We start from the raw sequence: 24520 nt of genomic DNA on the forward strand, positions 1-24520 counted from the left end.
AAATAGTCTGAGCTTGTCTTCTTTTTCTTTTCTTCTTCTTTGGACCAAAAAGTAAGACCAACTATTCCCCAGCTAGCCCTAAGGTATGTTATAGTGATTTTTCAAAAATAAGCTACAAGGTACTTGACAGTTTGGCCTCACGACCAAAAAAGTTTGCGTATGTATGCTTACATGGCTTTTTCTTTCGTGCTAAACAAATGTTGTCATTGTAGAAATGTGAACACTGCTGATGGTTATGCTGTATCCTTCATGTTTAAGAAACTGTCGCTATCCAAGCTGAACCTAGAAGAGAACCAAAGACACCCAAGGATTTTGCTGATATAGCTGACGATGCAGAAATCTGGGATGTAGATCCTGGTATATCAACCATCTTTACTGCAGTTGACTCTACAGGACATGCATGTATCCGAACTACAAACTTGGAAGAATACTATCATTTATGTGGTTACAGTCTTGCTACAAGAAGACGAAAAGAATACCAAGAGTGCCATTTAGACGAATTTAAGTATATTAGCGAATTACCTACTTTAAAAACTGCAAACTTTGATCTCATTTCTACTAGCTGACTCTACACGTCTACAAAACTATCAAAGAATCCATAACTACTACTGCCAAGATAAATGGTATGTCGATCTCTTACATGGTATGTATTTTAATAACGCTATGTATGGAACAGATATCAAAAGTTCAAGCTTTATATCAAAAAGCAAAAGGAAGCTCAAGAAATTGTTAAAAGTCTCTTTGATAGAAGCAAGTAATATGACAAATCAAGCACAGTTGGTGCTAAAAACCAAAGCCCAAACAAAATCAAACATGTACCTTTACCTCCTGATGATCTCCCTTCTTCCTTTCAACAGAAGCGGATCATTGCGTTCGGAAATGGCTCTTTTAGTTCAAGTATGAAAGGAAAACGAGCTGCAACTACTAGACGTATTACCGAAGAAATCAAACGAAAATGCAAACAGTCTGAATTTGTTTCGGTTGACGGGTATTTAACGAGCCAAATCTGCAACAAGTGCAAAGCCAATCAATTAAATAATACCTCCATTGCTGGGTCAAAGCGAAGAGTACACTCTGTCCTCAAGTGTGAATCTTGTGGTACGGTTTGGAATCACGATGTGAACAGTGCATTGAATGTATATGGTATCTTTGTTTACAAATCAAAACACGACAATGAAAGTCCTCTCTCCTTCAAAAGACCAACGTTGTTCCCTGGATTTAATGCGCTGTCTATAACGGCAGTGCATTCCTTAACACCTCGGTAAGTATAAAATGAACAGTACATTATTTTTTATTCATTAATCTTCTAGTTACATAAGCTTTTGCTTTATAAAGCTAAATTTCAATCTACGCAAATTAAAATTGGGGAAGACCGTCTGATGTTTTTCAATTTTCCCCTTTCTTTTTTTTTTACTGTCTTGATCATGTCTCAGTATTATAACCCACCTACCCTCTTTCGTGCGCCAGTGTCTGTACGAAAGATGGTCAAGATACTCCAAGACCCAGCCATATTTGCAAGTGTTGCGGCTATAACAGTCGTAGGTAGTCTTGGTACTTGGTTTTACTATTTTAGGAAACGTAGGTAGTTTTACAATTAAAGAATATATAATATTAAATAAAGCAAAAGGCTATATAGGACCCACTCGAGTTTTAGACCAACACACGACCAAAGAGTTCAAGCTACAAGCAATTACACCTACTAGTCACAATACCAGCATGTAAGATAAATGATTCACCGAGAAAAAGGCTTCTTTCTTATCCATCCTTTTTTTTTTTTTTTTACCGCAAAACCACTAGATATCGATTTTCTCTACCTCGGCAGAATGATGTCCTCGGATTACCTATTGGCCAACATATTGTATTAACGGCAAATATAAATGGAAAGGAAGTCTCTCGAAGTTATACGCCTATCACCAGTGATGAAGAAAAAGGTTATTTTGAATTGCTTATAAAGGTACAGCCATCACAACCATTCGGTCTGCATTTACTCACTCATGTAGAATTATCCTAATGGAACATTGACACGACATATCTCCAAAATGAAAGTGGGTGATAGGATTGGAGTTCGAGGTCCTAAAGGCGCATTTATTTATTCTCCAAATATGGTTAAAGAAATTGGAATGGTTGCAGGTAATGGATATTGTGCTTGCTTGTGACAATGAGTTTTAAAAAATATGAACAATAGGCGGTACTGGAATTACACCAATGCTTCAGGTATAAAATACAGCGAACAATAAAGACGATGATTAATCCAATGCACACATACAGATCATAAAAGCCATTTTACGCAATCCAGCAGACAAAACCAAAATATCGCTCATCTTTGGTAATGTCACTAAATCAGACATCCTGTTAGAGGAAGAGCTACAGGGATTAGTGGAGCAACACCCGGACCGTTTTAATGTGTATCATGTTTTGAATGAACCTCCCGAGAATTGGAACCAAGGAGTTGGATTTATTACAAAGGATATACTAGAGCAAAGATTACCAAAGCCCTCGAATGATGTCAAAATTCTTGTTTGTGGACCACCACCGATGGTGAAGGCAGTAACAAACGTAAATGGATTAAAAATGAATTATACATGTATTCACCCTTATATAGGCTACAACGGATTTAGGATATGAACCACCTAGAACAGTGAGTAAATTGACGGATCAAGTGTTCAAGTTTTAGAATAAAAAAAGATGCACATGTTGTCTCCTCTAATGTATATTTATTAACATATATAAACAATTATGTAAAGGCATATGGCAAATATTTATGTAATTACATAATATACTCAAGGGAATGGAAAGGGGTATTACTACACATACACACAAAAGGTGAGAATATAAATAATAATCAAAGGATAGGAAAGGGGGTAGATTAAACAAAAGCTATATATAAATATCAATATATATATACACACACGAATGGTACACCAGTGCACGATTATCATGCGCTTTTCGGTTTCTCGGCAGTAAATATCTTCCACCGAGCCATACTGTGATACTCTTCAAATTCCTTCAACGCGTCTATGCAGACTTGATCATACTCTTGAGGAGATACTTTGATTTCGGTACACCACCAACGTTTCATGGATTTGAAGAGTGCCTTCATCTGTTCCTTGTACAGAAAACCATACTGCCTTTGCACTACAAAAAAAAAAGAGTCAGTTTCGTAATGAAACGACCATCGCGGACTTACAATCATTCGTTGGCCATTCACCAATGGGGATATCAATGGTCTTTTCGGTGATATTGATGTAGCCAGCGCGTTTCAAGTACTCTGATAAATAATTTGTATAATCTTGGCGAACACCAATGGTGGCTGCTGCTGCACTGTACCATTCATTAACTAGGTTCAGTACCGGCCCTGGATTTTTGAAGTGTAGATCTATCATATGCATATGTTGTGAGAACAGCGGGGGGGGAGAATATGTGACATGAGTTATAAAAAAAAATTACCATATTCTACCAGTTCGATCTTTCCACCTGGCTTTGTTATCCTAAAAAATTCCAATAATAACTTGGGCCATATATTAAAAGGTAAAACCGTAGCAACATCCCTTTGATAAATAAAATCAAATGAGCCATCATCAAATGAAAGAGTAGATTGCAGAATATCCTGCTTCTGAAAACAAACATTTCTTGTCTGACCAGCAGACCAAGCACCCGTTCTAGCAAGACTCCATCCCTCGTGTTCAGAGGGAGGAAGGATGTCGATACCTATGACTTGACAATTTGGAAAATCATGAGCCATCTCAAGTGACCATAAACCTTGATAGTCATGAAATGAGTTTCTACTAATGCATATGATTACAATCTACACATTACCTACACCGCAAGCACTATCGAGTATCCTCGTTGGTTTATCCAATGTGACGTGAATGTTTCCTTGAAGAACTTGCTTGAGGACATAATGCTTTTGTGGGAATTGAGTACAAAGCTAAATTTAATTTTTTTTTCTCTTCTCTATTTTACCTGTCTTGTTTGTCTAACAATGTGTAATGAACGTAAAAGGTTAAAATTTGATCTACTGTGTTACTGCTCTATGTACCTGTCTCTTTCTTTCTCGGCACCATATTCATAAACCCAAACATCGTGATCAAATACCGAGTCTTTAGGTAAAGAACTCGATAGTTCATCATGACCGAATAAAAATGTTGGTGTATTAGGTTCAACTTCTTCAGAGGTAATCGATGAAATACTTTGAGAATCGTGACTTCCCCTGTGTTTAAAATAACCAGTTGATCTTCTTGGACTGAGCGGATGAATGGTAGCTGCATGTGGTAATGAAACAAGAGGCGTGACATTATCAAGAGTAACTATTTGATGTCGCACTGGAATAACAACTGAAGTTTTTGAATATCTTTTTGAGTTGCTCGGTAATAGTTTTGAAGGAATTAATGATGGATCCCCATTGAATTGTTTGCTATTTGATCTCATTCTTTTTGGTAAAGCAGCTGTTGATTCAATCCATTCTCCTCCTTTGCTCGGTAAATTGCCCATTATTTCTATTTAAAAAAGAGAAAAAAGAAAAAAGAAAAAGAAGAAGAAAAAAAAGGAAAGAGAGAAAGATGGACTAAAATAAACAAATAAAATTATGTTGATGGGAAAAAAGTTGAAAACACTTGAAAAATTCCGCACAGCTTTATTATAGCTTGGATTTTTTTTTTCTGCAGTAAAATGATCGTCTCCTTGATAAAAAAAAAAGACGTCCATGACATTAACTAAAATCAAATGGTAGGAGACTATTTGCGTTTGAAAAAGTCCAAGTAAATACTTAAGTTGAACTGAATGTGTAGTTTGCTTGAAAGTGGATTAAAAATACATCAGGTAACACAGCTATTTCACGTTATGGATTGCTGATCAGATATCATGTCAGTATATAATGTATGAACAAGCAGATATCCTAAATCTATGCAATTCTCAATTTGAGAAAACAAAAAAAAGGAGGGGAATAGGAAATAGATTGTGATAGATGAGAACAGAAATAGTAAAGATGTAACAAACACCAACCCCACATTCAAATTCACACCCCTCACGAATGAAAACAAACAAATGGGTTCTTTGTTGCCAAGTATTTGGTTCACAGAAAAAAAAATTCAACAGCAGAGAATATACCTCTTTTCAAGTTCCGTTTAGAAAATAAACAAAGAAAAAAATGGGAGCGTTCCTTAAAAAGAAGCTTCTATCTGTTGAACCAAGATTTGAAAGCAAGCAAAGCAAAGGAAGTGAGCAGGCAAAAAGGACTCATGTCATGACTAGGAAGAGGAGGACAACGGGGGAGGGAGGGGAGAAACGTGGCAAGTGTCTGTGTTCCCTGTGTGTGCGTATATTATAACCAGTGACTTCATCTCTTGTTCATTGTCGCTTAGCACAATAATAATAAAAAGAAATACATCTCTGTTCACCAGAGTTCTCGCTACCGTCAACTGTCTTCTTCTTGGGAGATCAGAAAGCCAATCATCAGTCTGAACAATGTCCTTTCTTCTTATGGATAGAGAGACAAGGTTAAGCTTTTTTGTTGTTGTTGTTGTTGTTGTCATTGTTTTCCTTTCCATGTGCGTGCGTGTGTGCGTGTGTCTATGTGTGTCTATGTAACAGTTTATCGGTATCTTTTCATCTTATCTGACATGACTAGACTAATAGATGGAAGCCTTGATCCATTCATCGATTTTAATCTATCATTACATTCAGTAACCAAGGGTGATAAACTGTATCTCACAAGTCGTCAAGGCCTGTGTGCCTTCCGTCATAAAGTGCTAGCATCGTGTCAATTGTCACGTTAGACTGCCTTGTTTGTTATGATTGACAGCTGCTGATGGTACCTCTGATAGCGCTAAATGAAAATGCACCAGGAACCAATAGGCAATTTCTCTCAGTACTTTCCAAAAGTATGAACGCCGAAGTAACTGTCTATAAATAGAAATACTAAAAGGGGTGAAAATAGATGGGGGAATGAAGAGGGTAGGGGGCACTTAAGGCTGATCTACACAGGAAGGGATCGACAGAATGAGAGGAGGGAATAGATAGGTCTAAACACATAAGAACACTGCGATGGTGGACTGAAGCTTACTAAATAAAATTAGGTGTATATTTATACAAAAGTCAAGAATGTAAGGGGTAAATGAATGTACGTTGTGGTTGTAGTTGAAGTTTAAGGGATTAATTCCTACTGTGAATCATGACATATATCTCTCATATAATTTATATCACAGACTGAAGTCAAAATACTCTCTCAGTAAGAAACATCCACTTGGGATCTCGATATATTGCTACAATACCTGATTCGCCAATTTCAAGATAATGACCCACTATCTCTCACTCAACTGCAAAACAAGGTGATCCTGCTACTTTGCATTGCAACAATGTTCCATCCATGTTCCGGCATAGGCATCTTACAATGTAGAGACGTAGAATTTACTTCCGAAAATAACAGTAGCTCCAGAAATTAAACCGTGCTCGGCATGACACTGTACGTTCGACAACCAAAAAAGCTTAAATCAAGACTGCAAGGCTTGGATGGTTAGATCTTGAATCTATGTGCCTAGTAAGAGCGGCATAGCTTTTTATAACCAAGGCTGAACACCTTTGCCACGAGCTCTCCGAGAACTATTCACTATTCCTGGCATACTTGATAGAGCCCAGCAAACTTTTGCCACTCAACCCAATTTCAGTAGCGACCATTGTCAAGAAGCACATGAAAGCTGCAGGGATAGATACAAAAGTATATGACTCACATTCAACACGCCCAGCAAGCAGCTCGAAGGCCGCCGAAGTAGGCAACGAGCCAGATAAGATAAAGAAGCATGCCAATTAGAGCCTGTCTGCCAACACATTCGAGCGACTCTACTACAAACCGCTTCACCAGCAGGCTGACAGCAAGAAGATGACAGATTCCATTTATTCTTTTTGTCTTGAAAGTCATATCACATCCGAAGTTTGACTGCAGTCAACTGGAATTGAGTTGGGCACCTCAAGCAATGCTTAAGTTGACAAAAAGAGGACAGAGGATGTGGTCACCCAGCCCAGGTAGGATGGAAGATTTTTTATGTATATTTAACTTGCCCATTCTTTTCATCTATGTATATATAGAATGCTTAGCTTGGAAAAGGGTTAAAAAAGTTAGTTTATTGTTTTTTGTTTATTTTATATAATTTCAACTAAAAGTGCAACTCGAAGAGTTTATACCACATCCTCTGTCCTCTTTTCGTCAACTGTAACATTTTATAGAGATTGTCCAAGAATCTGTAAGTATACTATTTTCCAGGACGGCTCAGCGCGTTTAACAAAGTTTTGAAATAGATCTTTCCTAAACGAAGAGGCTCCAAACAAAGCTTTAGTAAGCAAAAAATTGTAAATGTACATATCTCCTAATTATTTTGATGCACTAGCTTGCTTTTTAATGACATATATCCTTTGCAAAACAGATCTGCAAAAGAGACACGATTAATGTAATTGGCCTGGCTGGTACCCTTGGCGCAAATGGCCAGCACCACATGCACCAGAAAATAGACTAATGCTACGGGCGCTTCCTTGAGGCGCTACCTAAGTTGTCACTTTACAGCTTCACACTATCAAAGTCTCTGCCTAACCTAAGGCTATCCAGCTCACTCTCTTTGATATAAAATACGATGTCATCATAACTACACGTGTTTTTGCATCGTTGTTGATAGGGCTGACAACATAAAAGTAGAATAAAAAAATAAAAATTCTTTTTTTATCTCTTCTTCTTGAAAATAAACAAAACAGGTCGATAGTTTTATAAATCCATATTTAGCATGACGCCACACGTTGAAAATTCTTGTCAGCAGCGTCACAGGTAATGGATAGAGGTAGCTCCCGTAGAGTTAGTCTAACTTCTGGTGCATGTAAGACTTCTCCTCAAGTATTCGAGAGTGATCCCTGTCCTTGAACTCCTCATGAAGTCAGTTTTTACTGGCGTTTGTGTCATTGATGAAGAAGTCAACTGCTTCCACTATGTCATTTGGCATTTACTGGGTACTACTATTGTCACTGTTGACGAGCTGAAGCTTCATTGTGATGAATATCGTTTAAGATCTGTTGACAAGGAACTTTCCCGAAGAAACATTCGCAGCAATGAGCATTGCAAATATGATGGCTGCATTTTGACTCTCATTGATGGTGTTCGTATCGAGTTGGTGCTCTTGAAGGTGACTGGTCCGTTCAAACTTGACGATGAAAGCAGATTTTTAAAGGATCATGTTAAAGCTGGATATGGATTAATTGTAATGCTCAATGAAATTACTACACTTACAAATTTGCTTCATTTGATACATTCACCACTGTTCGTATCTTCTTACATGCAAAGAAAAACAAGTTGCGGTTCTGGGGCTTTGAGATGCCTTCCCCTGATCTTTACGTACCGAACTTGCTAAATAGTGTGGTTATCCCTGACAATTATGCTTCTTGTGAGCTACCAGTGGAATTCCTTTGCATTGAATTGTGGAATTTGCGAACCATGCTACAGCAAACAGTTACGGCCATCGCTAACCTGAGGCAATCTCACATTGTTAACCAAAGAGCCTATGTTCCCACAGACAGTTCCCTGACTTGATGCCTACTTTGCTTACTGACAGCTTGAGAATCAATCCCGAGATAAAGCTCGATGTGAGTTACATAGCTACTTATAATGAACTGGCTATCAACAGCTCACTTTTTTGAACCCCTTGTATTATTCTTTTTCATAACCACTCCACTTAATAAATTGCTCATCGCCTTATCTGTACATATGTGTCGAGTTAAAAATATGTGTACCTTTTTTACTAATTTGTGATTTCTTACGGATATGAATAAGGCGTAACTATCTCTAATGTTGGTGTTCTCTTGGAATTAACTTACCATCTCTATGACAGTAAACTGGATGTCAAGCGTATAATTGTAATAAATAAACTCGGATCTTTTGTTTCTTAAAAGAACATTGATGGAAAATAGCTCTACCTATGGATAACATCTTCTAATCCTGTTGACCACATCATCTTAGAGAGAGGATATATATCATTATACGTTCCTCTTTACTCGCCTGAACTCAATACTATCGAGGCGTTTTGGAAAGTGTTGAAGGACCGAGTCAGAGGAGATGAATTGACAAATACAGAAATACTTTTTTCAAGAGTAATTGAAGGTAGCGAGGATGTTCCTGTTGAACACATACAAATTTCGCCCAGCACTCGATCGATGTATTCCCTAAATGCTTGAATAAAGGAATTTTGTAACCATTTTAATATCTGGTCAAATTATCTTAAAAGTGGCGAATTTATTCTCTCATTTTTTTGAGCAATTTAACCTCACACAAGTGTCCAAGATTATTCAAAAACTGGGCGGTGTTTTCAAACATGCGATAATTTGAGAGTAGAAACAAAGTACAAAAGGCACCAAAATGTAATTTGGGCTTCTTATGTTATTGACATCATTTACTGAACGCTTTCATCAGCCTTCGTAATAATATAATTAATTAAAAATGGCTGCTCATAGCCTAATTTGTTATACAATTGGCTGTTTGCTAAGCATTAGAAAATATCATCTATTCATATGCTTATGACACTCGAATGAACACATGCAGGTACCTGAGCCCCCTTGCAAGTTATTTTAAATGTCGTCATAGTAACTTGTTTCTAGTGTATGTATTTGGCTGAGCACAAAGGATTGAAGTATGGTCAAATAGGAGAAAATTGCTTTTAACTCTTCATCATAAAGTGAAATGACCTAACGGATCAACAAGATAAAACCACAACAGGAATATCGACGAAATATTCATTAATAATAACAAACAGGTGTTATACATACCATGATAGAGAATAAACTTTTATGGTATTCACTATTACGAATGAGGCGAGGCTTAATACTTTTGGACATTATTAAAAATGTCAGATAAAACCTACTATAGGTATGAATGCCATATATTCTCAATCATTTGCTACTGCTTAAATCCTATTGACTACATCCTTAATCTGAACCCGAAACTAGGAACTCGGCTGCTCATTTACAAACAAGATTTGAATGGTTTATGAAATGGAAGGGCCCTGATTTGGGCTTCATTTTCCTTTTTGACTTTGTGTTTTTTTCTTGTTCAAGATATTCTAGAAAGCTTTTTTGTCATCTTTTCATATAAAATGACGCTGTTTGTAATAATGAGCTCTCCCTCGTCTTAATATACAATAAAAAGGTTATATAGAGACTCATCGACACACACTTCCCTTATTACTTCTTCATATATTCAAGACATATCACAACCATGTACCTTTCGGTTGGTTTTTTGATAATAATATGGGAGCAATTGATGAAGATGTCAGCATCCCGTATTGCATATTGTCGTGGTTGTATACAACGGGGACTCATCGGCCCAACTTGGCCAGCGTCATCTTATCCTCTTGGGTCGCTTTATCGGCAGCGTGAGAGTCCGTAGTTGTCAAGATCACATCGCGATGTGTGAGATGAGGTAGCTTTGTTGTTGGCTGTACCGCCAATAATAATGACGACGGTGGAAGCTGCGTGAAGCTATTTTCGCATGTCGTTTCATCATCTACTACTTCGCCAGCCAGATGCTGATCTGTGTCTTCATCTGTCTCTTCTTTGTCCACACAGTGTTCATCAGCAGAATCCAATCTATCGAGTTTTCTCTTCTTCACAAGGACACATCTAAGTCGTGATTTTTGAGATGGGTAGTGAATGATCGTGTTGTTTTGTTATTTTTAAGGCATATTGGGCAAGCGAAGCCTTTTTCGTTCCTAGTGATGAGTGTCAAACTTACAAAAAATAATGATGTTAGAATGTGGAAACCCTCTCTCCAAAAACAAAATACCATACTTTCTCCATAGTACACAGTGGCTACGTGGTGATCACGAATGTGGGTTTTTAAGATTTCAGGATTAGCAGAAAAATGATCGTACTGATCGCATTTTTGTATTTTGCCCAAACGCAAACACAAAGTGAGGGTTGAGGAAAGAAAATCGCGAAAAGAAAAAAAAGGGGGACCCTTAGGAAAAGAATGACAAAAGCCCAAAAGTGGTTCCATAACCTCAATTTAAATCAAAAAAAGAGAAAGAGGCACAACATCCTACCATACTGTTAAATCAGATCAAGGTGCCATAGATGTACTTAATAAACAGGTTTTATATCGCCATGGATAATTGTAAGAACTATCATACTGCCTTTATAGTTGATGCCATAAATAATAGTGGATGCAAACAATTATTTATACCATCTTATTCCTCTTTTTCTTGAACTCAGTTGGAGAGCGTTGGTTAAAGATGCTTGGTAATCTGGCCAGATGTCACCGCATAAATAATCCTTAGAGCAATGATTGATCATATAGAATGTGTGATATCCCCTTTATATGTAAATGATCAACTTCACTTGTCTTTATTTGATAGATTGTCAATTAATATAAATATGCACATTCTATTCTATTATAATAAAGATATCTAAAACGTCTCAAAGTACTAAGTTTTACTTATATTTTATGTACCAGAGACACAACAGTCCAAAAGCAACATCAAGTGAGCTACTTTCGAGTGAAAACTCCATTCTTACGCCTCCCATATTGTACAGGTGTGCCAAACAGTTACTGTTGATGATTGCTTGAGTTGGATTCGACGCCCTGAAAGCTACTGGGGTCACTGTATTGACAAAGAATTGAGTCCTGTATAAAAAATGCGACTTATCCCGGAAGTCAACTGTCCTCTCATCTTGTACAGATGGAGGCGGCGAGAATACGTGTAATCAAAAACAACGAGGGGAAAAAACCAAAAACCAGTTTGCAGAAAGAGACAAAATTGTGGCCAAACTGTAGCAATCTGGCCTAAGCGCCAACCAGTTTAATGAAGAGACTTTTTTATTCATCTCATAAAGGATTAATACATACTTTTTTTTGGGATTTATATATTTTTATAGCTGGCGTGCTATTTCCATACTTTGTTCGCAAATCGTTTCTCTTTTATCATATTCTATTCAATGCTTATAAATTCTATAAGCAAACCCTCGGACACACATCAGTCATCAATCCGCAGAACATCCTCCATCGGGTCAAAAATATTTATTCTTTGCACGTTACAAACATTTTCCTGTCCATATTGTTAAAAAAAAAGTACCTTCAAAAAAAAAAAACAAGAGCCATTATTTAGGTCAATTTGATTTAGCTTATTGTGACCTTTCTATTTCTTCAAAAGGGCAAAATCTCTAGACTCAAAGGGACAATAATTTTTGGTAAAGTGACAAAATTTATCGCTCTCACTGTACCTCTAATAACAAAAGGGGCCATGACCATAGTTTAATAACTCATTGGCGTTTGGAATAATAGGTCACACCAAGGCACAATCAATTTCTAAAAGTCATCATATGACTAACCACAGGTACTCCAAGTGCAACACTCAGAAAACCTTTCCAAAAATGCTCATCAAACGTCTTGCTTCAGACCAACCAAAGGAACGAATAGAATCTATTGAGAATACCTTTCAAATAAGGAAACAGTAAAGAGCTGATACCAAATTGCTAAGTATTTTCTCTACGAAAAGGCAAAAAAAAAAACCGCAATGTATCACTTCCACAACAATCAACAATTCCCTTACTTTCGGATCCTCTCTCAATGGTAATGCAAAAATAGACCTATGGGATTAGTGTTCGAACCAGGTTCAAAGATGAACGTTCGCTTTTAGCAACAATATCTGCATAAAAGAAGAGATTTTCTTTATAAATTGTAGTAAAACTAAAAGTGCCCTTTCACATGTCTTTTTGTTCTCAGGCCATTATTGTTAGAGTAGCCTTTGTTTGTTACATTTAACCAAGCATATTCAATAAATTCAGCACGAGTAGACCAGCTATGATGGTCTAATTACTAAACCAGTTGCAGGAATTGTATCAAAGACCGTAATTGTTCATGTTTTCCTTTTGGACATAGTGTCCTCTGTTATGCTCCGTTCAATGCTGCCATGGAATGTAGTCTCATCAAGACAGTTACGACTGACTCATCAGTTCATGTCATCGTCTTCCCATTTGTAAGCTCAATCAAATTTACGTCGTGAAGTAAGCAATGAAGATGCATTTCCCAATTGTTGACTTGCGATGCTTGAACCCATATAGAAAATAATACAAGCATATATACAATAAATGATCAGGCTAAGATGGGAACTTGATATGAATGTTTTGAGCGCGCCTGAGCGTTCTCAGATTGTTGCAGATACCTATCCTATTTCTATATGCATATTTGAAGCATACACATCCTTGATTTTTCTTCCTGGAAGCATAGTGAACATGAGCATAACTAAAAAAAAACGCACCAGTAAATCTATAGTCCTGTGAAGCACAGCATCATATTCAGAAGACACGACGCCCCATAATTCGCCTTTTTTTTGAAAAGCTGTCGTGATTAAATGCTTTTGAGCTTTACTGCTCGCCCTAGCTTTCTTCTTTATTGTCATCTGAATAATACAGCCTCTAAGCCAAGGACTCTATGCCTATCGTAAGCTACTATAATTGAACTAGTCTCTACTTTCAAATTTACTTTGAGATTACCTTGATATCGGATCTGTTCATAGTCATCGATAATCTTTCAGTATTGCTAAGCATATAATCATTCCCTTATGACGGTCTAAATCTATTGGTACCTTTATTGGTGTAAGGTCCATTTCTGCTTGTTCTCCCTTGAGAGATGCACGAGCTAATAGAGCCTGCAACGAAAATTGTCTGGAATTCAATTCTAGTCACCTAAAAGGGGGTACAAAACATTGCTGAACGATCTTTATGATGTCACAAGCAGATGACCCTGTTCCATTTTTGCTTGATAGAAAAGGGTTATTTTTCTTTTAATGGCGAATATGGGAAAGTGTCTTAACAAACAACCAAAGAATGAGTGTACGGCTTTATGCTTTCCTATCTCTTTCTCAATTGATGACCACAACGTTACTTGAAAGCCGTATTCTAAAGGCGTGAGTTGAATGATGTAGCGTGGCAAAGTTTAACCCTTAAGACCCTGTCATTTATTTTATCTTTCTGTGTGTGTATATGGGCATACTTTTTCCTCCTCTCCTCCATCTATTTTCACCCCTTTTAGTATTTCTATTTATAGACAGTTACTTCGGCGTTCATACTTTTGGAAAGTACTGAGAGAAATTGCCTATTGGTTCCTGGTGCATTTTCATTTAGCGCTATCAGAGGTACCATCAGCAGCTGTCAATCATAACAAACAAGGCAGTCTAACGTGACAATTGACACGATGCTAGCACTTTATGACGGAAGGCACACAGGCCTTGACGACTTGTGAGATACAGTTTATCACCCTTGGTTACTGAATGTAATGATAGATTAAAATCGATGAATGGATCAAGGCTTCCATCTATTAGTCTAGTCATGTCAGATAAGATGAAAAGATACCGATAAACTGTTACATAGACACACATAGACACACGCACACACGCACGCACATGGAAAGGAAAACAATGACAACAACAACAACAACAACAACAACAAAAAAGCTTAACCTTGTCTCTCTATCCATAAGAAGAAAGGACATTGTTCAGACTGATGATTGGCTTTCTGATCTCCCAAGAAGAAGACAGTTGACGGTAGCGAGAACTCTGGTGAACAGAGATGTATTTCTTTTTATTATTATTGTGCTAAGCGACAATGAACAAGAGATGAAGTCACTGGTTATAATATACGCACACACAGGGAACACAGACACTTGCCACGTTTCTCCCCTCCCTCCTCCGTTGTCCTCCTCTTCCTAGTCATGACATGAGTCCTTTTTGCCTGCTCACTTCCTTTGCTTTGCTTGCTTTCAAATCTTGGTTCAACAGATAGAAGCTTCTTTTTAAGGAACGCTCCCATTTTTTTCTTTGTTTTCTAAACGGAACTTGAAAAAGAAGTGCATCAAAGTCAGCGTCGTTAAAGATCTATGTTGACACTGTAATTATTTTTTTATGCCCTCAACATAAACTGGACGATATATGAGATCTTTTCCTTAAAAAAATAAAGTTGGCTGTACTTCAACTTGAGGAAACCATCTTTCCACGCGAGCAAGCTTGGCACGTGCACAGTGACAAAAATGATTTAGACAGATGGAGTATGTATGTAACAGAACATAAAGAAATTGATAGAGAATACAACCTACAGTATACGTGCGTATGATCAACTTGTAAATTCTCAGTATTTTACTTTCTTTTCTATTGCTTAGCAATAAACCAACTGCACTTTAATTATTTTCCAATAAGAATGGTAGTTTTTACGTTTGTGTATCAAACAAATTTAACGTGGTGCCCAAAGTGATATCATCCATTGAAATAAAAAGCGTCGCGGATTAATCTATTTCCGCCTTGTGTGGACAAAGCAGCTGTGTATGTGTGATCCTGTACTCATATCCCTCATGGCCACGTTATTGTGATATGCTTAAATATTTAGTCATTCATTATCAATCCATTAGTCTATTGTTCAAGATCCATTTATATACTTTTCTCTTGTTTTCTGTTTAATCTATTTAATAACTATTCCTGTTGATGTGAGTAGTTCTGCTCGGGTCATTATGTCCAAAAATGGCAAGTGGTGAAACAACTATACACGGCACGTTACAGAATAGAACTATTTCCCATTTTGAGACTTGGACAATCAGTATATAAGAGGCGGTGCATTTGTGGGTGTGAAAAGAATACCCTTTTCCTTTTTTCCTACCTATTTCTTCTACTTTTTCTTTCTTTCTCTTTTTTTCTTTCTTTCCTCAGAGGCCCTTGCTTTTTGTACATACCTCTTTTCTTATATCGATGGCTCATCTCAATTTATCATCTGACTACACTTCAATTCAGGATGCTTATTTTGAAAACGACTTTGAGTTAAACCTAGATCAAGACTTGACGGATCCTCCAATTTCACTTCAAGTTACTTTATCAACTGAACCTGATCCCACTATGCTCGAGTCCGAATACACATCATCAGCCACACCTATTGATATACCCAAATCACAATCCTACTTAGATATGCCAGCCTATGATTCCAACTATGAAGGTATGATTACAATTTTTTTTATTGATGTCAAAGACTTACATAAATACAATAGCCTTTTTATCTAGTGCTCTTTCCACTTCCTATACATCCTCGATCAATGCTCCCGATTTTGCATCATATAACAGTCTTTCTAACCTTCGTTCACCCTTGATCGCAACGGACGATTTGACATCTTGGTTCGACGCCCTTGCCGTTCGATCCCCTTCAGGCTCGATCTATTCCAACCCAATTCACAGCCCATTACAGATCGGAAGCCCACAATCGCCATTATGTTTCAGTGGCGCAAGTTCACCCAACAATTTCTTGGCAGGCAGCAGTCCCTGCTCGTCTCAATTTCTTGGCAGTCCCCTGCTACACGATCCTCAGGCACTCAATTATCTTTCACCCACCCTTCGGCCGACCTTACTTCGATCAACTTCACCATTAAGCAGCCCACGATTGGGTCCTCAATTCTTACCTCTCCATCCATCCACTCTCTCGCCACGACCGAACAAGACGACAGACGACGTGATCCTGACGGCGACTGAATTGAACGATTTCACGGCCTCACCTTACCTTACTGCAGTTCCAGACGAGGAGGCGCCAGTGGCGACCACTGATGGCTTTGACGAGATCTCTGATCTGCTCTTTGGCAATGTTCATATGGATGATTTGGAACTCTTTCCACCTGCTGTGTTACCCTCCGCGCCACATACACAGCCACAACCTGCATCGTCTGACATTAAAAAGCCTAAACGAAAGACAGTGGCGACAACAAAACGAGGCAAGATCCATAAATGTCCCTATTGCGACCACACCAGTAACAGGGCAAATAACATGCGCGAACATACTCAGATCCATAACCCAAATAGACCTAAACCATTCTGTTGCAAGATATGTAAGAGAGCATTTGCAAGGAAGCATGATATGAAGCGACATTATCTCTCTTGTAAGAAACATTTAAGCAAACTTCAAGCCATTTCTGTATAGAACCCCTTTTTTTTATTATATGTGTATGTATATTTTTGTATATATTTATTTATATAGACTTTCTTTTTTCTACTCCATTCTTTTTACTATGTATATCTTTCATGTTTCTATTTTTAAATACTTTTTGTTTGTTTGTAAATTCAATAAAAATAGTGTAAACACATACAATCAAATATGCAAATAAATTATGTGGCTCAGGGCAAGTCATTTGCTAGTTTCTGTTTACCTTTCCTCTCCTGTTTAAAGTGGTATAAAGAGTAGCAGTCCTGTTTGCTTAACTCACATTGTATGTATCTTATATTTGATACTTTCCAGAATAGACAAAAGCAAAATAAAAATGCAAAGTGGGTATCAAACTATACGATTACTCGCGCTGATATATGCTTTCGGTTCAAGTCTGTCAATGCTCTATTTTATTCTTGGGAAACATTACATGCACAAAAAATTCACGACAAAGTGGCTAATGTTACGAGCGCTTCCTCAGGACCGTTAACTGTGGTTTCATTTTACAACTTAGCACTACCAAAGTTTCTACCTAGGCTAAGGCTGTCCAGTGGAATATCCATTAATGTAAAGTACACGTGATTGATCTTGGTTCTTTGTTGATCGAACTGACAACATCAAATTAAAATACAGCAATAACCACATCTCTTTTTTATCTCTTTCTTCTTGAAAAGAAACAAACCAAGACGATAAAAAGTTTTGTTGGGCTATATCATAGATTGTAGCATTCTAGCTTCTACTATATTTTTTGGTGTATGTAGCGTTTCCTTTATTCTTTTAGTCATAAGAAGCTAAATAAATATAAGCAATTCTATTGCAAGATGTAAACAGAAAAAGAAGGAAAAGTGTGATGTTTAACTAACGCGTATGTCCAAAGGTTATCCAGAAATCACGTCTTAGATGTATCTGATGCTAGATTTGGCTCATCTATAACTCTCTTAGATAATGGCTTGAGAGAAAACACCGCCTCAGACGCTAACAAGCCTGAGCTCGAAGAAAGAGATTTGGAACTAATAGACAGTCATTTAAAGGTTTGGTTGTGAACATAACTTTTTATACAACATATACTAACCTTTTATTTAGAATATGAAAATAGACTTGCGTCTTGTTGCTGCTCGCTCGAACAAACGACTTTCCGATAATGGATATGACAAATTTGCCAAATTTATTTCCGAGCCAAAGTTCTATAAAGATAAGAGGAAGGCTGTTTTTGCCTCAAAGGCTTTACTAAATTCAATAATCCGCAAGAACCCCTTTATTAATTGTCAAGAGATTCATGTTCCTTATGTGATTGTGATGGTATTCGAGTTGCACTTGTGCTCTTTGTCTTTGAGTCGCAAAAAGACATACATCACAAGAAACCTAAAGAGTGTTTCCTTTCCCTCGACTCTTGATAATCTTCCTGAAGCATTAGCCAATGGTCTTTTAGGTCTTTTGGTAAGTAAAGAAGGATTTGGTCTTACTTGAGCATGTATCACTGATACTGTTTTGTAAGATATGAGCTTGACAGCCAAGAGGCTGGTTACCAAGGGTACTAGAAGGAAAAGCATGGATGATTTCTTGCCTCTTCTTCAAATACGAACAGCAACAATGGCTGGCCAACCAAGATATTATGGGAGGATGTGGACGAGGAGGTGAGGGTATGGGAGACATGAAGGATGAACTGTCTGAAGACGATGATGTCGAGGAAGAGAATGATGACGACGATCAGGAGTAGTTTAGTTTATTTATTTTTATTTTTTTTGCTATAAGTAAAATAAAGCATTGTGCTTTTTGACAAAAAGCGTTCTAAAATGCATATGTAGCACCCTCAGTGCTGCAAAATATGCTTAAATAAAAAGCCTTTCTTCTATGATAATTGAAAGAATAACATGTTCACAATCAAGAATCTAACCAAGAACTCAGAGGTTGTCATAAATAATAAACAACGCACTAAAAGATAATTGATCAATGTTAATGTTTTGCAAAAGATTGTAATGGCTGTAACACATCCACACATATGAATATTTATAATCTAAGCAGTCCATTTTCTTCACATGCGTTTTCTTTAGAGATGCTTTATCGTGTTATATGCTTATAAAAGGCGATTTATTAAACCTTGTACAAATATGAGCCTACAAGGTTTCTTTACCCAGCCTATTCATTTATATGCATGAATTTTTTGTTCCGGCGACGGACTTTGAAAAGGAGAGATGAGAGTGGGAGAGTGGAGGAGGAGGGGGGGGAGGAAAGGGAGAATAGGTCTTGAAAGACATTGATCCTACCTCCCCTTTTTACAATCCACATCGCAATGGCTGCTTCAGGAATCGCTGCCGGTATCAACAAGGGTCACATCACTACTCGTCGTACCCTCAAAGCCAAGCCTTCTAACAAGATTGGTGTAAGTTTTAAATGGATGGATGGATGGATGGATATATAGATATATATATGCATGTGTCTCATTCAACTTTTTACTTGATTCAATGTAAACTCATTCGACACACATATATATAGGCTGCTTCCAAGCGTACTATCTTTGTAAAGTCTGTTGTTCGTGAAGTTTCTGGTTTTGCACCTTACGAACGTCGTCTTATGGAATTGATCAAGAACTCCAAGGATAAGCGTGCCAAGAAGCTCTGCAAGGCTAGAGTAAGTTGAATACAGATATAAAAGAAAGCAAACTAAAAAGTTTTATAGCTCGGTACCTTTGTTCGTGCCAAGAAGAAGATTGACGAACTTACCGCTGTCATTGCCTCTTCTCGTCGTCATTAAGTTTAATTATAATAAACCATGGATTGCAATATTTTCTTTATTTGTAACCAGTGGTCCACACGATGTAAATTAAGGTTAAATTGGTTGACAGCCTGCCATAAAGAAGGGTCACGACCTAGGATAATGCCTACATCTGCGTTCACAAGAGGCTCTAAATCACCCAAAGAGTCACCGATATAGACAACAGAAGATTGAAAGGTACGGATGACCTCTTGTTTATCACCTGTGGTCAGAATGGAAGGAATGATATCACCTGTCGAATGAAGACCTTGAAAATCAAGATCATTTGAATAGATTTGATGACGTGATAAATCTAATTCATGTAAGAAGCCGAGGATCCAATCCTTGGACCAGTTGACAGAGACAACACGGATGAACTGTTTAGGGATTTGAGAGAGAACAGAGACAAGATCAGGCTGGAGTAGATGTTGATGTCGTTTACCTTGTTCGTAAAGCATATCTCTTGTTAAACCTTGAAACACTTTGCCTTGACTGACACGTGCCAATGAAGCAAGTTCAACGTGTTTGTAACTGTTAAGATGGTGTAGCAGCTGGCTGACCGAGTCGTGGTTGGGTTGGTTGGGGCAATGTTGATTATAATCATGTAAATAAGCTTGGGTGTAGTAAGACCATGGTTGACTCTTTTTATTATGATCAATGCCAAATTGAGCCAAGAGTGCAATCGTATCTTTAATAGTCACAGTCTTGTCAAAGTCAATGACTAATAATGGATTCCGTAAGATACGCATTTAATAACAAAGATAGAAAAAAAAAAAATAGAGAAAAAGAGAAGGAAAAAAATAAAGTTGTGACTTGTGTATTACACATATGAAAGGGCAATACTTGTCTCCCCTTCACATGCTGAAACACTTTACAATATCTTCACGTGTATGTAAACTATTTATTCCCCTCCTTCTTGTTCTTTTTTCTTTATTTCTTTCTTTTCTTTAACAATGTCAACACTTGTAAATCGAATGTTATCTCAAAAGGATAAACTAACCATGATTAATCACTGGTTAAGTTCAAAAGAAGAAGAAGAACAACAACAGCAACAACAAATGTATTATAATAACACAAGCCCTCGTTATTCGATTGGTATTCCACCTCCACCTTATGAAAATGTCGTTCAACAACAACCACCGATGGATAGAAAGAAGTATAGTTTTTCAAGCATGATCTGGAAACGAGCTTCATTCTCGAGCACAGTTTCGTCCGAAGTCAAGATACCGGTGACAACTATTGATAAAAAGCAAGTTGAACATGGTATCACCCTCTTAAATATTGCAACCGACATGAATAATAATAACAGTCAACCGATGGCCATGGACCTTTACATGATGGGCTTGGATAAAATCATGTCGGCATTACCTTGTATGGTCATGACTATTTTTAGTATTTATTTTGATTAACTTTCATTTTAGTGGAGTCTGATCCTAATGCCAAGTTGGCATTAGAAAAGAAAATAAGAGAGATTCAGCAGATGCATCAGTTGGATTTAAACTCAGATATGATTGAAGAGCAAGAAGAACAAGAAGATGAAGATAAGCCTATTCGAAAGCAATTATCTAATTTGATCATCAATGCTGCTGTCTTGGGAGCTGTTGCTTTAAAGAAGAGCCCAATCCCTGGTAAGTTTTATTTATATTTATTTATATATTTATATTAATATCATTTAGACGCTGTATCCGGTGTTGTCAATTATGCTGTTGATAGTATTCAAAGCATAGATGAAAAACATCAAATACGTAAACGTACCTGGGATTTAGCTGCCACAGGTGTCAATAAAGCCATTCAAATCGATCGTCAATATGAAATTCATCAATTAGTTTCTGAGGCTGTCTATACTGGCTTTGCTGCCTTTATTAAAGCTGGAATGGCTTATGCTGAAACTCCTGGTTATGGTCAACAAGATTAAGAGGAAGAAGAAGATAAATACCCCCCCCCCTTAAAAAATTGATTTTTGTATTTTAATAAAGAAGAGCTGCATGTGAAAATTGATGATGACTTTTTTTTTTGAATCAATCATAAAGACGTGTGAAATCAATCTTTTTTTGAAATCTTTTTTTTCTCTTAACCCCCCACTCTTTTAAATGCTTAGAAATACAGCACAGCGTATACGTTCAACATTACCACGTATTGCTGCAAATCAAGTCATCAAAGTAGTTCGACCTTCGACTGCTGTTCGACTCACAGCTGCACGTTATCTATCTCATACAAGATCTCAATCCATCTGGCTTCCATTTGACCGCAATAGTTTACCAGAAGACGACCCACGTCGAATGGAACCCTTTGTGGACGAAACAGATGTGGTCATCATTGGTGGTGGGCCTGCTGGTCTTTCGGCCGCTATTCGTTTGAAGCAATTAGCTAATGAGCAAGGCAAAGAGTGTCGTGTCATGGTCGTCGAAAAGGCAGGCGAAGTCGGTGCTCACACTCTCTCTGGTGCTGTTCTTGAACCAAGAGCATTGAACGAATTAATTCCTGATTGGAAAGAAAAGGGTGCGCCTCTCAACACACCCGTGACAAAAGATAGTATGCGTTTCTTAACCAAGACCCTGTCGATACCCTTACCTCACCCTCCTCAAATGAACAACAAGGGCAATTATATCGTTTCACTCAGCAATTTTGTCAAATGGTTGGGCGAACAAGCAGAGGAATTAGGCGTCGAAATCTATCCTGGATTCGCTGCTAGTGATGTCCTCTATAACGAGGATGGAAGCGTGAGAGGCGTTGCATTAAATGACGTTGGCCTGGATAAAAATTTTGAGCCCAAGGTAAGCTTTTTCCCACGCAGGTTGCACTTATTGAACACGCCCCACTTTATAGGATAATTATGAACGAGGTATGCAAATTCAAGCCAAGGTGACCTTATTTGCTGAAGGTTGTCATGGTTCACTTACCAAGGGACTCGTCAAGAAGTTTGATCTCAGAAAAGAGAGTGGACCTCAAAAATACGGTATCGGCCTCAAAGAAGTCTGGGAGGTTCAGCCAGAGAAACATCAACCTGGTCTCGTCACTCACTCGGTCGGGTGGCCAGCAGATATGCATACCTATGCTGGTAGCTTCATGTATCATTTTGAACCTGAACGCCACTTGGTTGCTATTGGCTTTGTCATCGGTTTAGATTATGAAAATCCTTACTTGAACCCTTACAAAACCTTCCAAATGTTCAAACACCATCCCTCTATCAAGTCCACGCTCGAAGGAGGTAAATGTATCTCATACGGTGCTAGAGCGATCAACGAAGGCGGGTTCCAGTCGATCCCTAAGCTTGTATTCCCCGGCGGTGCCTTGATTGGCTGTACTGCCGGTTTCTTGAACGTGCCCAAGATCAAGGGTACTCACACTGCCATGAAATCGGCAATGCTCGCAGCAGAGTCTGCATTTGACGTTTTGTTCAACCAACAATCTGAGGGTCCCATCGTGTTGAATAACTATGAGGAGAGCATCAAGGACTCATGGGTCTATGAGGAACTTTATCAGGTTCGTAACCTTGTCCCCTCCTTCCATAGCCCACTTGGCCTCTTTGGTGGTCTTGCCTATTCTGGTCTCGACAGTCTTATCCTCAAGGGTCGTACCCCTTGGACCTTTAAACACAAGAAGGCCGATTGGGAATGCATGAAGACAGCTGGGTAAGAAAAAATGTATTCATCCTCTGATCCCCTATCTAATGAATATATAGTGAATGTAAGCCTATTGAATATCCCAAGCCTGATGGTGTCATCTCCTTTGATCTCTTGACCAACGTCTCTCGTACTGGTACTAATCACGCAGAGAATCAACCTGTTCACTTGCGTATTCGTGATGCTGCCAAGCCTGTAGAAAGAAACTTGGCCATGTTTGATGGACCTGAAAATCGATTCTGTCCTGGTAAATAATCCCCCCTTGCTATTCGTAGTGTCACTAACTTAGTATAGCTGGTGTTTATGAGTACGTCGATGATGAAAATAAGCCAGGAGAAAAGCGACTTCAGATCAACTCACAAAACTGTATTCATTGCAAGACGTGTGATATCAAGGATCCTTCACAAAACATTGATTGGACCGTGCCTGAAGGTGGTGGAGGACCTCAATATGTTTGGACTTAAATTATTCCTTTTTATTTCTTTTTTCCCAATGAAAGCGCTGTTTAAATAAAAATTCACTCGTACTTTTAAATGACCTGGTTGGCGAAACAGAGACGGAGGATGTGGTTATAAGCCTTCGGGCCGCACTTTTATTGTCATAACAATATAAAAATAAGTTTTCTAAGAATTTTAGAGCAAGCTAGGGCTAAGAAAAGGCCACCAGGACTGGTACCAAGAGCGGGCACCCACCACATCCTCCGTCTCCGTTTCGCCAACTAGGTCATTTAGTGCAAATAAATATTTTTTGGCTCTTGTACGAAACTGTAAACTGTTCAGTTCAATTTTTCTAATAGTTTCAGTTTAGGTTAAAAGTCTGCGTTATGTGTAAATAAATACGATCAAGAATAATTTTATTTGATAATAATTTTTAGTGACCAGTGAGCACATAGCATTTTCATGCTGTACTATCCGGGTCAGATCGCAGTGAGAAGGAGTGAAAAACCCTTTTGGAATTAAAGGGAAAATGTAAAAGTATCACGTATTAGGGATGATAGTTAATTATCTGAAAGATTTTGCTGAATGTAACGAAGACATTTGACAAAGAGTTCATCAAAATGGTTTGAAGCTTCAGGGAACTGAGTGTGAGCTAAGCAGTCCATTTCGAGTAATATTGACCATATGGAGGGTCAACGAGTGAGCCAGGCATCGATTGATTTCCTCGCTTTCTTGGTAAGA

At 38.0% G+C, this 24520-nt stretch overlaps 12 protein-coding genes across 12 annotated transcripts; 9 read left to right on the top strand and 3 right to left on the bottom strand.

Moving 5' to 3' along the window:
* Positions 1–149: 149 nt before the first annotated feature.
* On the top strand, positions 150–535 carry RHIMIDRAFT_279833 (uncharacterized protein; the record flags this gene model as incomplete). The annotated part of the gene is made up of 2 exons (XM_023612869.1): positions 150–321; positions 507–535. Coding segments are annotated over exons 1-2 (158 nt in total), but the record flags the coding sequence as incomplete, so codon positions are not given.
* A 364-nt stretch (positions 536–899) lies between these two features.
* Positions 900–1265, top strand: RHIMIDRAFT_236645 (uncharacterized protein; the record flags this gene model as incomplete). The annotated part of the gene is made up of 1 exon (XM_023608605.1): positions 900–1265. One exon carries the CDS (start codon positions 900–902, stop codon positions 1263–1265), a length of 366 nt encoding a protein of 121 aa, XP_023467300.1.
* A 159-nt stretch (positions 1266–1424) lies between these two features.
* Positions 1425–2674, top strand: RHIMIDRAFT_236646 (uncharacterized protein; the record flags this gene model as incomplete). The annotated part of the gene is made up of 7 exons (XM_023608606.1): positions 1425–1578; positions 1637–1718; positions 1798–1954; positions 2001–2130; positions 2186–2214; positions 2269–2556; positions 2603–2674. The coding sequence occupies 7 exons, from the start codon at positions 1425–1427 to the stop codon at positions 2672–2674; spliced, it is 912 nt and encodes a 303-aa protein (XP_023467301.1).
* A 261-nt stretch (positions 2675–2935) lies between these two features.
* RHIMIDRAFT_236647 (S-adenosyl-L-methionine-dependent methyltransferase) lies at positions 2936–4491 on the bottom strand (the record flags this gene model as incomplete). The annotated part of the gene is made up of 6 exons (XM_023608607.1): positions 2936–3135; positions 3188–3376; positions 3448–3759; positions 3817–3904; positions 3964–3976; positions 4040–4491. The coding sequence occupies 6 exons, from the start codon at positions 4489–4491 to the stop codon at positions 2936–2938; spliced, it is 1254 nt and encodes a 417-aa protein (XP_023467302.1).
* A 2998-nt stretch (positions 4492–7489) lies between these two features.
* RHIMIDRAFT_279843 (uncharacterized protein) lies at positions 7490–8742 on the top strand. The gene is made up of 2 exons (XM_023612870.1): positions 7490–7511; positions 7608–8742. The coding sequence occupies exon 2, from the start codon at positions 7908–7910 to the stop codon at positions 8382–8384; it is 477 nt and encodes a 158-aa protein (XP_023467303.1). The 5' UTR covers positions 7490–7511; positions 7608–7907; the 3' UTR covers positions 8385–8742.
* A 1778-nt stretch (positions 8743–10520) lies between these two features.
* Positions 10521–11087, bottom strand: RHIMIDRAFT_122125 (uncharacterized protein). The gene has a single exon (XM_023605417.1). It carries the CDS (start codon positions 11018–11020, stop codon positions 10631–10633), a length of 390 nt encoding a protein of 129 aa, XP_023467304.1. The 5' UTR covers positions 11021–11087; the 3' UTR covers positions 10521–10630.
* A 4733-nt stretch (positions 11088–15820) lies between these two features.
* On the top strand, positions 15821–17041 carry RHIMIDRAFT_279844 (uncharacterized protein). Its single transcript, XM_023612871.1, has 2 exons — positions 15821–15996; positions 16049–17041. The coding sequence occupies exons 1-2, from the start codon at positions 15900–15902 to the stop codon at positions 16963–16965; spliced, it is 1014 nt and encodes a 337-aa protein (XP_023467305.1). The 5' UTR covers positions 15821–15899; the 3' UTR covers positions 16966–17041.
* Positions 17042–18054: 1013 nt separating this feature from the next.
* Positions 18055–18685, top strand: RHIMIDRAFT_250757 (uncharacterized protein; the record flags this gene model as incomplete). Its single annotated transcript, XM_023610752.1, has 2 exons — positions 18055–18405; positions 18479–18685. The coding sequence occupies 2 exons, from the start codon at positions 18055–18057 to the stop codon at positions 18683–18685; spliced, it is 558 nt and encodes a 185-aa protein (XP_023467306.1).
* Positions 18686–19258: 573 nt separating this feature from the next.
* RHIMIDRAFT_287395 (ribosomal protein L36e) lies at positions 19259–19719 on the top strand (the record flags this gene model as incomplete). Its single annotated transcript, XM_023613469.1, has 3 exons — positions 19259–19348; positions 19462–19596; positions 19645–19719. 3 exons carry the CDS (start codon positions 19259–19261, stop codon positions 19717–19719), a joined length of 300 nt encoding a protein of 99 aa, XP_023467307.1.
* Positions 19720–19721: 2 nt separating this feature from the next.
* RHIMIDRAFT_200929 (uncharacterized protein) lies at positions 19722–20468 on the bottom strand (the record flags this gene model as incomplete). The annotated part of the gene is made up of 1 exon (XM_023606493.1): positions 19722–20468. One exon carries the CDS (start codon positions 20466–20468, stop codon positions 19722–19724), a length of 747 nt encoding a protein of 248 aa, XP_023467308.1.
* Positions 20469–20672: 204 nt separating this feature from the next.
* RHIMIDRAFT_250759 (uncharacterized protein) lies at positions 20673–21634 on the top strand (the record flags this gene model as incomplete). Its single annotated transcript, XM_023610753.1, has 3 exons — positions 20673–21090; positions 21141–21347; positions 21396–21634. 3 exons carry the CDS (start codon positions 20673–20675, stop codon positions 21632–21634), a joined length of 864 nt encoding a protein of 287 aa, XP_023467309.1.
* Positions 21635–21998: 364 nt separating this feature from the next.
* On the top strand, positions 21999–23806 carry RHIMIDRAFT_201001 (uncharacterized protein; the record flags this gene model as incomplete). Its single annotated transcript, XM_023606500.1, has 4 exons — positions 21999–22493; positions 22546–23351; positions 23402–23589; positions 23637–23806. The coding sequence occupies 4 exons, from the start codon at positions 21999–22001 to the stop codon at positions 23804–23806; spliced, it is 1659 nt and encodes a 552-aa protein (XP_023467310.1).
* Between the last annotated feature and the right edge of the window lie 714 nt (positions 23807–24520).

Source organism: Rhizopus microsporus, assembly GCF_002708625.1.
Source record: "Rhizopus microsporus ATCC 52813 unplaced genomic scaffold scaffold_6, whole genome shotgun sequence".
NCBI lineage: Eukaryota > Fungi > Mucoromycota > Mucoromycetes > Mucorales > Rhizopodaceae > Rhizopus > Rhizopus microsporus.